The sequence below is a fragment of the Contarinia nasturtii genome, unplaced genomic scaffold (genome assembly GCF_009176525.2).
Source record: "Contarinia nasturtii isolate CC-2019 unplaced genomic scaffold, AAFC_CNas_1.1 Cnas_scaffold_810, whole genome shotgun sequence".
NCBI lineage: Eukaryota > Metazoa > Arthropoda > Insecta > Diptera > Cecidomyiidae > Contarinia > Contarinia nasturtii.
In genome coordinates, this window is record NW_022198157.1 from 2,305,323 (window position 1) to 2,320,797 (window position 15,475).

Below are 15,475 nucleotides of genomic sequence, written 5' to 3' on the forward strand. Positions count from 1 at the left end.
TATGCTGATATTTACCAAGTCCCATACTATGAGCCAATATACATCCATTCATTTCTTGGAACAACGCCTTCCACATAAATGCAACACCTTCCTTTTGGTGTGGTTTCAAAATTTCCACCAATTTTTCATCCACTTTAATGCCTCGTTCAGCATCCAATATTAATTGATTCGCTTGATTCATATTGCTCTTAATTATTATTAATTTTGCAAAAAAACGCACAAAATAAGTTTGGAATGAACAAGCGAGTTAGTTTCTTGCTAAACTATGCGCAAATATACCACGTCATATTTAATTTCATCACTTAGAACTATATTACCAATACAATGCAATCGCAGGATATACGAACATACATACGCAAATATGCGATAACAGCAGACGATTCGCGGTTCGCGGTTTTCTCCAAGAAAAACAGATTTTGACATTTCCATAACAGTATACAAGTAATATGCTTGTATGTGTGCAAATTAAGTAGAACGGTCTGAAATAAATTTATGCATAATTTAACATTGCATTAGAACGATCACATTCGGCGAATTTTCATGAATTAGGTACAGTTTCAGGTGTCTGTGAATTTGAACGGTTTTTAAATATCCAAACTCACGGCAACACATTAATTTATGCGTAATTTTTTTTATCAGACTATGAAATTATTATTGTTATGTTAATAATCATGCTGAATTAGTCAAATGCTGAATAGTTTTTCAGCAATTTTTGAATTGTATGAGCATTTTCAAAAGAAGAAAATATAATAATAAGATAAAAATGAGCACAACCAAAACAAAGGACTCTTTTGTGTTTTTCATTTCCATTCGATGGGTTTATTGATCTCACAACAGCAAGAGAACAAAGTGAAGTAAAATAATTTTTATAAGGTGTAACAATTATTCTCTGTGTCCACATGTATCGCACACAATTTCATATAAAAAAGACATTCAATCAAAACATCCTACGTCTTATCCAACAATTGAAAATGAGCGAAAATGCTTTATAGCCGGTGTGTGTGTGTGTGTGCGTGTGTGCGTATGTGTGATATTTTTAGATTTACAAATTGTACATTATATTCTTCTACTTTTTTTCCCCACTCATGCGGAATACAAACAATTAATGGACTTTTCATTTTGTTGATGTCAAACAGTTGGGAATGTATTTTAGTTTCACATGATATATTGTACGAAATGTGTTTCATTACAACAGCTTCATCATCTTAATCATTTTATTAGACACGATGTTTTCTTATTTAATTCTTAATTATATCTGTAAAACCGTAACTGCAGCCAAATGTTTTTTTCTTTTCTATTTAGTTGTTTTTCTTGTTTGTGAACGTTTTTGTGTTTTTTCTTCACGTTCTTCTTTCTTCAATTTGATGGCTTATTTTCTATGTTGTATGTATTTTTTTCGTGTGGTTTTTGAATTTTGCACTAAAAGTCATTGAAAATATCTACAGTTCGTCATGCGATGCAGCATCGACATGTGACGTGTGAACGCAGGCGGCTGGCGTTTCAAATTTGAATAAATATTCACAGCGATTTGGTTCGGAAACGGCAGTGATTCTGTTGTCTAAACCACATTCCAATTGAACAATTGTCGAACGTTGTGGCCCATTCCAACAGCCGGCTCCATTTGCGTATACCATTGTTGAATATTTATTTGGCTTGCCGTCCCATCGATCCCAAACACCAAGTCTAAATGAAAAGAAATAAGACAATGATTAATAAGATTGACACACTCATCATATAGGAAATGAAACGGTCATTGAGAGACATTGAGCTGTGCATTGCAATGGTGATCAATGTCGTCTGATCTAAAATCGTATGCACATGCAACTCCCTTTTTATTATTTAATTTAGATGTAAAATTGTACCTTGTTTCGCTGCCATCTTTTGGTTTTTGAACGGCACGATCGAATGGGCATAGTTTATAAATGTATTCTCTGTCTTCGTATTCGAAGCATTCTCCATTCAAAACAGCAAATTCTTCATGGAAACCATAGTCTTTGTTGAGCAATTCTTCAATTTGTCTTTTCTCCGATTCCAAATCACTTAATTCCCGTTGAGCTGCCTCGAATTCGGTACGAGCTTTAGTTGCCTCTTCGATCAATCGCTTTGTTTCATCATCATATTCCGGTTCACTTGGTGCTTCAATTTGTTCGACTTCACCTTCGCCGGTTTCCTCTTCGTCGAATGTTTCAGCATCTTCTTCATTCAATAATTCGGCTGTCTCACCATCTTCGTCTTGAGCCTCTTCGTCTCGTGCAGCAACTTCCTCTGGTGTTGTTTCTTCGCGAGTGGTTTCAATTTTACCCTCGGTGGAAACAGGTGGTTTAAATAGGCCTGCGTCGAGCATTAAATATGGCTTCATGCGTGGCCAACACACTGTAATGAATGTCTCCAAATCGACTTGATCGTTATGCTCCAAGAAGTACTATAAAAATGGGGAAAAATAAGACTTTAAATTGTTAAAAAAACGTGATTGCGTTTACCTTGGCCTCTTCTTCATCAACCTGACCGTCACGGTTCGAGTCAAATTGAATGCGTGTTGTAATTTCTGCAATTTCAACGACACCATCTTCGTTTGAGTCAAAAAGTTTGAATTTTTCCTCGGCTTCCGCTCGATTCTCTTGTTCAGCCAGCTCGACTTTTCGTTGTTTTTCGGCATCGATGATTTGCTTGTATGTTTCAAGTGCTGCTGATTCCAATTTCACAGCGTCTTCTTTGATCTTTTCACGTTCGGCCATCAGTGCTTGTGCTTGATCGATTGACTGTTGAATGGTATTCAAACGACCGCCATGCTCTTCTTTCAATGCTTTTCCTTTGGTGCTCATCTCAGCACGAACCACACTACCACGCTTCAATAGATCGGCCAAGACTTTTTGCCGTTGTCGATCCTCTTGACCCAATTCTTCGCAGTTATTAGCGCATTGAGTACTCGATGCGTATTCATCGGAAGCATCACAACAATCGCAAATATTATCGTTGACTCGAGAACTTGGAATATACATTGATTTATGGCCAGCATTTTCACACAAGAACCGTCCATTTGGACACGCACTTGTGCCTGCATGATAAAGAGAATTTTCATGATTTTAGTGTTTAAAGTCCAATAAAATAAGCGCAAACGGTATGACGTTTAACTTACCTGGTTCATCGCTGCTATCGGCACAATCGCAATAGTCATCATTGACCTGTGTGTATTTTATCGTCAATTTACCATCCAGACAAGTGAATGTTTCACCCGGTGCATACAAACTGGCGTCGGCCAGTGAAACACCTCTGGGTCGTGGCAATTCCGCCGCAACAAAAATGCCGAAATACAAAAACGCTAGTAAAGTGCTTAACATTTTCTTTAAATTTATTAACATTTTGTGACACTATCGATTACGCTTGGCCAATTTAACAATAGACAAAACTATAAATTGAGGTAAAATGTTTTATTTAATTAAGTAATTGCAAACTAAAATGAAATCTTTTAAAAATTCATCGATGGAATTAATTTTTTTTCTCTGGTTAATCTTTTGCTTACTTAAGAACTACTACACGTAAGACAATGCCAACAACATTGACAGCGTGAGATAAACGTCGCAGCGACATCAACTTCACTCTTTCAGCTGATTTTACGTTAAAAACGAATGGCATTCGAAACTATTTTCCGATCATTTCAAATCATTCATCCTAAAATGTGAAAAATAAAAAATGTTTTTTCAACCAACGATTTCTCCACGCATTTTTTCATTCATTTCAAATGATTTAGCAAATGAATTTCATATTTTTTGCCGGTATTCAGTTCGTTCAATTTGAGTAGCATGTACCTTATCTTTTTTACTTGTGAATATTCCAATGACATTTCACGGGCTCACGCGTACCAACATAGCGACGCTCAAATTCGTGCGATTCATTCTCGAACAATGAAAGAATAACGTGATTCGATTCATCATACAGTGTGTACATTCGTTTGGTGCTAAAAGACCAACGCAAAATAACTTTATACTACTTTTTTCCACTTGTTTAGAATTTTTTCTATTTTCCGAATAAAAAAATGTCAACAGTTGCGAGTGCTTTATCAATTGCCGGTTCACGAACCTCTGGCGCACCAGTTCGTACACAAAATGGTAAGTAATTTATTAAAAAATTGGCAAAAAATGCACAGATGTCGGCAAAAATTATACCTCAAACATTAGTCATCGGTTGCACGCGGTGAACATTGATTGAACGCTATGTGAAAAGAGTCAAATGAGAATTGTGTGAAAAATTTCAGATTTGAAATGTATTTTCCTAAGAATTACGAAATTCTGTTGAAACATTCACTTCTGGTAAAGTTTCTCGGTGAAAATAATGATAAATTTAACGAAAATTGAGGTTAGAATTTCAATGTGTTTTGTGTAACTTTTTGTGGGTGCGGTAATTTCAAATGTTGATGGACTTTTTCGGTGATGCTTTACGATGGAAAATTAATATTATGTTTCATTTTGTACAGTTATGGCAGCAGCTGCAATTGCCAACATTCTTAAGAGCTCATTGGGCCCAGTCGGTTTGGATAAAATGATGGTCGACGACATCGGTGATGTTACCATTACCAATGACGGTGCCACAATTCTCAGACTTTTGGAAGTTGAACATCCAGCCGCCAAGTGAGTTTATACACTAAACTTTTCGGAAAATTTAACTTCATCTCTATTTAATTGAATGAACTTTTGTTTTATAGAGTTTTGGTTGAATTAGCTCAATTGCAAGACGATGAAGTTGGCGATGGAACCACATCTGTTGTCATTTTGGCTGCTGAACTTTTGAAGGTAAGGATATCTTGCTTGATTTTTTAGCTGTTTAAAAAGTGAGAATGGAAATGTTAAAAAATGTTCTTTTTGCGGTTTTCAGAATGCCGATGAATTGGTGAAACAAAAAATTCATCCAACTTCAATAATCTCCGGATATCGTTTGGCATGTAAAGAAGCCTGCAAATACATTTCGGAGCATTTAACAGCGCCAGTTGATGATTTGGATCGTGAGACCATCATAAATGTTGCCAAAACATCAATGAGCTCAAAATTGATTGGAGCCGATGCAAATTTCTTTGCTGCCATGGTGGTTGATGCTGCTCAAGCCGTTAAGATTTTGGATCCAAAAGGAAATCCAGCATATCCAATTAAAGCTGTCAACGTACTTAAAGCTCATGGAAAATCAGCCCGCGAAAGTATTATTGTTCAAGGTAAGAGTCGAAAAAATCGACAATTTGACATCGAAAATAGATATATTTAAGTAGATGATTACTACGACGAATGTGAATATAAAAAGAAGAGAGTCTCTCAACGAATCAAGAGTTTTACTCATCTCATTTCATTTTGATGAAATTCCAGGCTATGCTCTTAACTGTACCATTGCCTCGCAACAAATGCCACGAAAGATAACCGGCGCCAAAATTGCCTGTTTGGATTTCTCATTGCAAAAGACAAAAATGAAGATGGGCGTCCAAGTTCTGACCAACGATCCAGACAATTTGGAAAAAATTCGTGCACGTGAATTGGACATCACCAAAGAGCGTATCAATCGCATTTTGGCAACCGGTGTCAATGTTGTTTTGTGCTCAGGTGGCATTGATGATTTGTGTTTGAAATATTTCGTTGAGGCCGGAGCAATGGCTGTTCGTCGTGTGAAAAAATCCGATTTGAAACGTATTGCCAAGGCAACCGGTGCATCATATTTGACATCACTTACAAATCTTGAAGGTGAAGAACAATTCGATGCATCAAATGTTGGAGAAGCAGCCGAAGTCACCCAAGAGGTCATTTGCGATGATGAACTCATCTTGATCAAAGGACCAAAAGCAAGGTAAATTAGAAAAAAAATCAATGATCTTTTAAAGAATTTTAAACTAATGGGATTTTTAACGATATCAAAAAAAAAACAGAACGGCATCATCAATTATCTTGCGTGGTCCAAATGACTTCTACTGTGATGAAATGGAACGATCAGTTCACGATTCATTGTGCGTTGTTAAACGGGTGTTGGAAGGCAAAAAAGTTGTTGCTGGCGGTGGTTGTGTTGAAGCTGCCCTTTCAATCTACTTGGAGAACTTTGCTACTTCATTGGTAAGTTCCATTAATATTCAAAGTCTTTCGAAGCATTATTTTAATGGAATTTTGTCCATTTACAGAGCTCACGGGAACAATTGGCCATCGCTGAGTTTGCCAAATCATTGTTGGTTATCCCAAAAACGCTGGCCGTAAACGCAGCCAAGGATGCCACCGATTTAGTAGCAAAATTGCGCGCCTACCACAATTCCAGCCAGACAAAAGTCGATCACGCCAATCTTAAGTGGGTCGGCTTGGATCTGGTACAAGGTGAAGTTAGAGACAACAAAAAAGCCGGTGTTTTGGAGCCAGCCATGTCGAAGATCAAATCATTGAAATTCGCCACAGAAGCCGCTATCACAATTCTTCGTATCGACGATTTAATCAAATTGAATCCCGAAGATAAAGGAGACGCAAGAAACTATGCTGATGCACGGGCACGCGGTGAATTGTAAACAGTTATAATGAATTCCAACCATCTTCAGTTCACGAAATACAACTCATTCACACAAACACAAACACACCTCACCAAACAAACACGAAAACTAGCTTGCATTTTTTTCTCTATGTTTAACATTATATCGGCTTAAAGAAAAACTGAAACGAACACCTTGGAACAATCTAAACACATAAATTTATTCGATTTATTGAAAACTATTATGTAGCTAATGTATTTTTTTCTCGTTTAAAACAATTAACAATAAATTACAAGTGAAGAAAAGCTTTCAAATTTATCAATCGTCTTTGGATCACTTTATTATTTCTGCTTTAGGGTCTCCACTTGTTTGGTCAAAATATTGATTTTCGCCTCGTACGTTTCTTTTAGGTCCTGTGAATCAAGCGAACATTTAAAGAAAAAAATGATAAAAAAGAGCGCCTGTGCCAAAAATACAAACTTTAAAAATGTTCCGTTGTGTCTCGTACTCCTTTGTGAGTGATGTTTCTTTTTGTTTGGCCAAATTAAGTTTCTTCTCCGTAAGAAGGTATCGATCATTTTCGCTCTTTACTCGCAATTTCATTGAATCCAAACGTGATTGCATGTGGTCGTTCTCGATATTCTTCAAATTCAGCATGTCTCTCGTAATGTCCAAGACATCTTTATTTGCTTCGATTTGAGTATTCAATGCTTCCAATTGTAATTCTTGTTTTTTACAAATTTTCGTCTTCTCAAACAACAATTCTTTGGCACGAATGAGTGTATCTTCGTCATCGGTCTTGTTCTTCGATTTGCCACTGAATGCCGAGAGATCTTTCAATATACTTTCAAGCTCTTTGTTTCGTTCCACCAAACGTACATTCTCCTCGACTTTTGACTAGAAAATTTGCTTTACATCAATAAAAAAAAAGTCACTCAACACGTTCAGTGTGTCAGTAGCACTTACCTCAAGTTCATTTTCCAATTTTTTAACTTTGCCACGAACAATTTCAATGAATTTTATTCGATCTTCTTCGAGTGCTTTTACTTTGGCCATCAATTCCAACTCTTTGGGAGTGTGTGTCTCAATTTGAACAGGTGTTGGTGCCATTTTTTATTAAAAAAAGAAAATTGAAAGAAAAACGATTAGAGAACAAGATCGATTCCCGATACGATTTTTCGGTAACTAAGTTTGACAATTCAATGCTGAACGCCTAGGCACATCGCTGTGAATCGTAAGATGCTTCGTTGTTTTATTTTTAAACTGGCGCGCATTACACAGTGCTTAGTGTAGAATGTACACAAATAGCATCATATTAAAAAACTAACACAGATACTTTGGTCGCATTTCAAAACTCAATGTAGAGTTTTATAGTGGGATATCTATGTATGAAAAATTAAAATTAGCGTATAGCTGTGAATTTCATATAGGAAATATCCGAATTTCTATGCAATAATTTCCATCAGCTCCGAGTGACCCATTATGCATTGGTGAAAAAAAAATTTAATCGCGCTATAGGTCACCACATAAAATAAACGTTTTTATTCCAAAGCATGAATTCTATTTAAGAGAAGAGAGAAAAGAAAAAAATGGTTTGTTTCCCAAAAAAAACAAGCATATATGCGATACATTTCATTCTATTCATTTTGTTGTTGTTTTTAATACACTTTTTATGTACTTTCATCCGCTTAACGAATTTATTTTTTATTATTATTTGTTGTGTGTGCATACGCGTATTGTTTGTCCTTTTTCGGTTTCAATTCAAAATGCGTGCACCGCTGGCAACCCTCCTTATAGTAAGAACAAAAGCGTGCGTGTACACAGCATACATACGTTCATCGATATACAATTCAACCCTTCAAGCGTATCAAAGTGTAGTAAACATTCATTCATTTCGAGAAAGACCCCCTACACCAATCGTGAATCACGATATGGCGCAAGCATGCGCTATTGTTTACAACTTTTCCACATACAACCACACACATATATACAGATGCAAACGCACAATTTCATTTTCAGACATATTCCAAAAGTGGTTCTCGTACTCCAAATAGACCGAGAACTCGATTCTCAGAACTGAAACTCGTAAAAAAGTCTTTCCTCTTCAATCGTGTATAATATTTAAGTTAGAAAAGTACGCATATTCATTATTGTGCGGCCAATTTGGTCAATTTCGATATTCATAAGAATAGCATCGATAAAACGGTGAGTGATTGTAAAAACTGCGGTTTGATAACCCCGACACCGTCTGTTCTGTCTGTGTCGATTAGAACACATACTTATTGAAAGATTAATATAGAGAAAAAAGAAGAGACGAGTACAATGGAGCCGCCATCATCAGCAGCAGTAGCATACAAATACGAGTAAGCACACACCTATAAAAAACGAAATCTTTTTTTTAAATTAACATTTCACTCGTACAAAATGTTTGCAATTTCAAGTTTTTCAATTTTGACTACTTTTATTCACATTATTTTACGTTCGAATTGATTTTTTTGGGTAAAATAACAGCTTCCAAGTGTGATTTTTCTTGTTGAATGTTTTTCCAAGACTGTTGAATGTTATCGTGATTGTATTGGCACTGATTCAGCTCTGATGTGATACATTCTACGTGTCTTTTTTTCTCTTACAGTTTTTAGAGCAGTTGCAATGGCAGTGACCAAACGACGACAATAAAAAAACACATTACCAAAACGAAAATGTTTGCGGCGAATTTTTGTGGGCCTGGACGGTGTTTTCCAGTGCTTTGCAAGCAAAATAAACTAAGTTCTTCACATTTTTGGATCCTAGTTTTCCTCTTGCTACTTCCATTGTTAGGAATTAGCGCGGAAAAAAATAAGGATTGTAAGTGATTTGTATTCTGGATTTTATTTTTCGTTCAGTCTCGTCTCAATAAATGATTTAATTGTTGTGTCCATTCGATTTTATTTTCCAGATCATATTGAAACATTGTGTAAAAATCATTTTTCCCAGATGATGTATAAAAAAATTGACGGTGCAGTGGTGATGTCGAAAAATGAACGGAATCTTAATTGCGTGGTCACATTCCAGACCCATTCAATTTTACAGCGTTTTATGTTGCGCTTTGATATGCTTCAATTAGATTGTAACGATCATTTATTCATTTATGACGGTGCAAATGCAGTTGGACAACAAAAATACAATGTATCGTGTAGAAACACAAAACAATTAGTCGGTTCGTTGTTTACGCATACCAATTTTGTCACATTAAAGTACGTTACGGATAATTGGGGCACTGACAACAATGGGTTTAAACTTGTAATAACCGCCATTAAAGACCCAAGTGAGTAATGTGAAATGAAACATTGAGTGCATTTTATTTGGTTTGAACCGTTGAAATCCAATTGAAACTAATGTGTTATGCGTGTTTGTTTGATATTGATTTGCATTTTAGAGCATGTATGCCAAACCTTTTTATGTGCTTCACGTGAGCTATGCATCCATCCAGATTTGGTCTGCGACGAAATCAACCATTGTGGGGATAATTCCGATGAAAATCATTGTCAGAGTAAGTTCAATTTTCACTAATGGGTGATAATAAATAAATTGAAAACAATTTTAACAAATCGAATCCATTACAAGTGACGAATCGTTTGACTGACGACGTTTTCATTCTAACCAATTGCAATCGATTTTTTAATAACAGATAACAAAGCAACAACATTGCTTGGATTGGAGTTAACGTGGCTTGTCCTCGTATCGGTGACATTCTTTTTGGCCATCGGAGGAGTTTTGGCGGGTTTACTCATGTGTGTATGCCGTCATAATTCGAATTCATCGGAAAATCAGATTCAATGTAAGTTTTATTAATGTGTGAAGCTCTATAAATTATTCGGAATTATAGCAATGGTGTCAATATCTATTATTAAATTGTGACTGGTCACCTCATGTCAAATTTCTTCATTTTTTATTCGATTCCCCAGCAATCGACATGAATGGATCAACGAAATATATGCATAAATTGCATTCACATAAAACGGCATCGTTGTCGGGAAACTGGCATCACCCTGCGAACAAACACGGGTACATACAACAAATATTGTCGACGGTCACCGAACACCAAATGCACATTTGGCATCTAACGATCTATTAAATATGAAACAATTTGATCCAACTAATTTATCCCAGACTACAACTTCGACAACGATCGTTACAACAGCACAGAAAGAAGAGTGGTTTGTTTGAGAAGACGCACACACGACATACACACATGCAGACCATATGCAGCGCATATCGATGAAACAAATGGTGGACGGCAACGGCCAGAATTTTTCTAATGAATTTTTCTTTAGGATATTTCGATCGTGATCAAGAATCGTAGACAAAATGAACAAACAAACGAAAACAAAAGCAGATGGATAAATTATTGTGTACTCATATTTATTAGGTAAAATGATGCAAAAAGAAACATTTATATTTTGATGTTGAGTGACTTGAAAACAATATTGCTAAGAATATCGAATTCGCAGGGTGTAAAAATAAAAATTTACAGGATTGTACCCAAAAACCGAAAAAAAACCAACAAATTTACCAAATATTCCATATCGGAAAGAAACGGTGAAAATGAATAATTAACAACAACAACAAAAAATGTCACATACACATAGTACATTTTCTCTCTCCATTTTTTGAAGACTTTTTTTCGATCATATCATTTTTTGACTGTTTTATCAGAGAATTTTTTTCTAAACGTTTAACAACTGAAATAATAAAAAAAATGATATAAAATAATGAATTGTAGAGAATATATATCAAGCACTATGTTAGTTAAGAATGAAACACAACAAACAACAACAGCAACAAACTATCAGTTCAATTAACAGAGAAAAATACACACAAAGAGATAAATTTTAAGAGATTAAATGTAGTTAAAAATCGAAGAGACTTTAAGGTCGTGTTGAAAATTTATTTTTCCCCCTTTATTGTAACTGTATCGAATTCAATAGAATGCAATTGTCTGTGTATCAACAGAATATAGAGATTCCTCCAAAGAAACACAAAAAACACACCTGAAAAGAGAATATCCCCCCCCCCCAAACTAAATCCAAAATATTTTACATTTCTTTTCCGATTTTGAGAAAAACAATCAAAAATTTAATTTTTCGAAAAAAAATCAAAACTTCTATTTTATTTTATTTTTTCCACGCAATGTTTGTTTACACAATTAACATATCTTTTTTCTTGGTAAATTTCAAAATTTCTTAATTACGTCCGAATTCTAATCAAATCTATTTTTAATGCAATAGACTTATTTCATTTTAATTATTAATTTAGATAACATTAGTTTAGAATTACGTGAAGCCCGAACAGAAGGAAAATGCAATTATTACACATTCTTTGTTCAATTATTAATAAATGGGAAAGGAAATTAAATCGAACAATTTGATGTCAAATTATTAAAAAAAAAAAAACAAACAAACCAACAAATAGAGAATAAAAATAGTGAATATTGATGGCCTGATTCACATGGGTGTTTTTTTTTCTCTGACTCAATCATTTTTATCCATTTGACAGCTTATCGATGGAATCGAGAGACATGCGTTGCCAATGACCATTTGGTTTTGAATTCCTTGCCGCACGTTTTGCACGAGATTAATTGTTTGATTTGTGAGTGTCTATTGGAAATGTGTAATTAATGAATAATTTAATGGGTTCAACCTGTTGAATTATTTGAACTTACCTTGATGCCATATGCCGACGCTTTGCAGCTATCGATGTGAAGGTGCGATTACACGATTTACATTTCAAATTTTCATCGACCCCGCTATTGTTATTCCATGCTGAAATTGGGACACAATATGAAAAGACAAAAAAAAAAAACGAAAAAAGGAAAAGTTAAGTAACTATAATTGAACTTCATTAAATATGAAATTAAATACAAAATGAGAGAAAAAGAAAAAAAAAGTAAAACTAAAAAATAAAAATGAAAGATTCGTCGTTTAGCTCTCATTCAAAAAAGACATATTTTATTTTTGTTTTCATTTGTACAGTTTGGCCTTAAAACTTAGTTTTTCATGTTGTATATTCAAATGATTTTTGTTTAGTGTCAGTTGCAGTCACGACTGTTACAATAATAATTCACTTAAACTTGTACAAAAAGCTAGACTTATATTTGCAACCGAGTGCAACCATAAGATTTGTATTTCTACACGTTAAATTGTGGGTTCAAAGGGGGAAAATGTGTATATATAAATGAATGTTAGATTTTGTGTTGAATGATTGTTTTTTATAAATAACGCTGAAAAGTGGACTAAAATCGATTGAAAACTGAACGGCTTTCTAAAGAAACGAAAATGGACGTAAAATTGAAGCAGGAATTAAATTAAATTCTCCCGAATTAGTTTGCACTCATAAAACTATCTGTATACACTCTTTAAAAAAAAGCTTCGAATCCAAATGATTTCTTTCTTGTCAAAATAAACTCTATTTTGTGCTTCAATTTGTAATTTTTTTTAGATCTATCAACCGATCAATATATGGCACACAATACATGTGTAAATTGCGTCCATTTAGTTTTCATTTGTTTGAATTCGGTAAAAAAAAACTCTCCTCTCAATCGAGAGTCACAGGAGACGATCTCACTTAATTCGATCAAAATGTGTGACGAATGGTCAGATGGTATGATCTAAATGTGACGATGATTTTGTTTAGGTCGTGGCCGAACCAGGTTTTTGCTCATGTGCGATACGAACATGCTCACGTAGACTGTACTTGTTTTTGAATTTCTTTTGGCAATGTTCACATTGTCGGGGCGACTGTTCGGTATGTTGGGTTCGAATGTGTCTCCAAAGATTGACTGTCGTTATTATTAGCTTGCAAAATTGACATTGTGACCATTTACTCGGTTGTCCGTCTAGGTGGGTAGTCAGTTCGGCACACACAGCATCGACAACAAACCAAAATAAAACCGGAAACGAAAAGATAAAATATAAATAAAAAATAAATAAATCAACAACACAAATGTGAACGAAAAGCAAAAAGAAGTCAAACCCAATGTAAACATATTAACGGTCGACAGAAGAAAAGAAGAAAACAATGTTGGCATGATTTAAAATTTCACTATAGATTTACATACCAGGTGTTGGTTCTTGTCCAGATCGTTTAGACTCCGGAGTCGGTGGACCGCCTGAAGAAAATAAACGACCTGCAATGAAAAACAATGATTTTATTAGATGAAATGCATTTTTGATGTTTCAGAACTGAACAAAAACGAAAATTGTTTGAAAATGACAATGGAATACACACACAAAAAAAGGCCAGAAAAGTGTTTAAAGAATTTTAATTTTGTAAAAAATAAATAAAGATGTCGAATAAAGAATGGCATCTATATACCCAATTCTGCCTGTGTTGCCAGTTTTGGCTTGTCAAAATCGTCATCTGTTTTCGCTGTAAATAGAAATTGATGGCAAAATGAGTAAAAGATACTTGAATAGATGGACTTGTTAAGCGTCAAACCAAAATTTCGATAATAAAATAGAAAGATGCATCGAATTTGACTCTTTCACATTTACCGTTATCTTGAGATCCAGTTTCGTAAGTTCCAATTTCACCTTCTGTCTGATATGGCTTGTCGTCCTCGTATTCTCCTGAAATATCTGTGTCCATTTCCTGTTTCAAAAAATCCTCGGCTATTTGGAACAAATTGACGTTAGTCTTTGGTTTTATAGATAAAATGGTAAAATGTCGCTTACTTTCATGTTCCGCTCGCTTAGCGACGGGCGATGCACTTTCTCCAGCTGGCTTCGGTGCATTATTCTCAGCATAAGTAACCGTTTTTGTTTCAGCGGGTGTTATGATTTTTCTCTTCCGTTTGGCTGGAATAACATCGGCTATAGAATATGAAAATAGGCATGAGCTCGTGTGTTGAACAATAAGCGAATGTTAAAACATGTAATAAAAAACCACCTTGCATAAGAGTTGTTGGTGCTTGTGCCATTGTTGTGTAAACAATTTGATCGACCGTTCCAGCGTTTGTGGTGCCAATAATTGAAATTGGTTTTGAAAGTGTGAACTTTTGTGTTGCCAAATGTGTTGTGTCGCGAACGGCTTTGCCAAGAGTTTGTCCATGAATGGTGATTGTATTCTGTGGTGTATGTGTGGCCAGAGCGGCAGCTACAACAGTTTGTTGTGGTTGTGGCGGTGGAACGGCAATGATGCTTTTGTCCGACTGTGTGCCGTCGTCTTCGGTCAAACCTTGAATCGACAACATTTCGGCGGTGTGCAAAAATGTGGGCAAAGCATCTTGTTCGATGTTTACTTCTCCTTGGTACATATACACAACGATTGATAACAAATCATCGTATTTGACATTCTTGAAAATGATCACGGGATGCTGACACGGATTTTCTTTGAAAATCTCTTTAAAATACGTACTGCATGCAGACAATAGAACTTTATGAGCACGAATCTTCCTGCCCTCCACACACAATGTCACATCACAAAAATCCTCTTTCGACCGCAACGATTCGAATGCATTCGTAATGTGATTTGTGTAATTTGTCCATTTCAATGAAAATTGCTGAGTCGACGACATTTTGTTCGATAGTTATACTCACGATAACACAACCTTTTCACTTTTCACCTCGAATTTATTCCACTTTTTCAGGTAATTTTGTGGATTTTTTTCTTTTCTTTTGCCTCAGATTAAATAGATTACGAGCAATCTATTGACATACAAAATAACACAAACTTCATTAGTTTGCACGGAGTCAGTTTGGCGGCGCTTTACTTCACTCTGACTATGCTGTGGGTATTGAGCGCGAAACAAAACTCACATGAAGTTGGCTCTCGGTCATGCATCATTTTTTTTTGTACTACCAATCAATTTTTTTTCTTCCTAATTTGTTTTTTGAAGTTTTTTTGCATTTGGTTTTTTATTTTATTTGGAATTTAAAAAAAAAAACAGATTTATTGCAATTTATTGGTGAAAATCAAAAATGACTCGTATTTGGCATTAGAAAAGTCAACAAAAAAAAT

The 15,475-nt window shown here is 35.1% G+C and overlaps 5 protein-coding genes across 7 annotated transcripts; 2 read left to right on the forward strand and 3 right to left on the reverse strand.

Moving 5' to 3' along the window:
- Positions 1-1,108: 1,108 nt before the first annotated feature.
- On the reverse strand, positions 1,109-3,530 carry LOC116341871 (glucosidase 2 subunit beta). The gene is made up of 4 exons (XM_031769197.1): positions 3,137-3,530; positions 2,481-3,055; positions 1,863-2,422; positions 1,109-1,683 (listed from the first exon to the last, which is right to left on the reverse strand). The coding sequence occupies exons 1-4, from the start codon at positions 3,357-3,359 to the stop codon at positions 1,440-1,442; spliced, it is 1,602 nt and encodes a 533-aa protein (XP_031625057.1). The 5' UTR covers positions 3,360-3,530; the 3' UTR covers positions 1,109-1,439.
- Positions 3,531-3,901: 371 nt separating this feature from the next.
- Positions 3,902-6,796, forward strand: LOC116341870 (T-complex protein 1 subunit alpha). Its single transcript, XM_031769196.1, has 7 exons — positions 3,902-4,106; positions 4,472-4,625; positions 4,700-4,787; positions 4,870-5,200; positions 5,349-5,820; positions 5,900-6,080; positions 6,146-6,796. The coding sequence occupies exons 1-7, from the start codon at positions 4,034-4,036 to the stop codon at positions 6,515-6,517; spliced, it is 1,671 nt and encodes a 556-aa protein (XP_031625056.1). The 5' UTR covers positions 3,902-4,033; the 3' UTR covers positions 6,518-6,796.
- On the reverse strand, positions 6,685-7,676 carry LOC116341872 (E3 ubiquitin-protein ligase BRE1A). Its single transcript, XM_031769198.1, has 3 exons — positions 7,445-7,676; positions 6,959-7,375; positions 6,685-6,891 (listed from the first exon to the last, which is right to left on the reverse strand). The coding sequence occupies exons 1-3, from the start codon at positions 7,586-7,588 to the stop codon at positions 6,820-6,822; spliced, it is 633 nt and encodes a 210-aa protein (XP_031625058.1). The 5' UTR covers positions 7,589-7,676; the 3' UTR covers positions 6,685-6,819.
- Positions 7,677-8,515: 839 nt separating this feature from the next.
- LOC116342025 lies at positions 8,516-11,877 on the forward strand. 2 transcript variants are annotated; one of them, XM_031769493.1, is made up of 7 exons: positions 8,516-8,683; positions 8,778-8,841; positions 9,111-9,322; positions 9,414-9,782; positions 9,894-10,007; positions 10,146-10,295; positions 10,423-11,877. In XM_031769493.1, exons 3-7 carry the CDS (start codon positions 9,178-9,180, stop codon positions 10,590-10,592), a joined length of 948 nt encoding a protein of 315 aa, XP_031625353.1. In that variant the 5' UTR covers positions 8,516-8,683; positions 8,778-8,841; positions 9,111-9,177; the 3' UTR covers positions 10,593-11,877. The 2 variants fall into 2 exon arrangements, with proteins under 2 accessions (XP_031625353.1, XP_031625352.1); XM_031769492.1 differs by having other exon boundaries at positions 8,516-8,841.
- LOC116342024 (modifier of mdg4-like) lies at positions 11,812-15,190 on the reverse strand. 2 transcript variants are annotated; one of them, XM_031769491.1, is made up of 7 exons: positions 14,405-15,190; positions 14,191-14,328; positions 14,011-14,127; positions 13,832-13,885; positions 13,575-13,643; positions 12,180-12,279; positions 11,812-12,114 (listed from the first exon to the last, which is right to left on the reverse strand). In XM_031769491.1, the coding sequence occupies exons 1-7, from the start codon at positions 15,030-15,032 to the stop codon at positions 12,015-12,017; spliced, it is 1,206 nt and encodes a 401-aa protein (XP_031625351.1). In that variant the 5' UTR covers positions 15,033-15,190; the 3' UTR covers positions 11,812-12,014. The 2 variants fall into 2 exon arrangements, with proteins under 2 accessions (XP_031625351.1, XP_031625349.1); XM_031769489.1 differs by lacking the exons at positions 11,812-12,114; positions 12,180-12,279 and adding an exon at positions 12,438-13,352 and having other exon boundaries at positions 14,405-15,188.
- Positions 15,191-15,475: the final 285 nt, after the last annotated feature.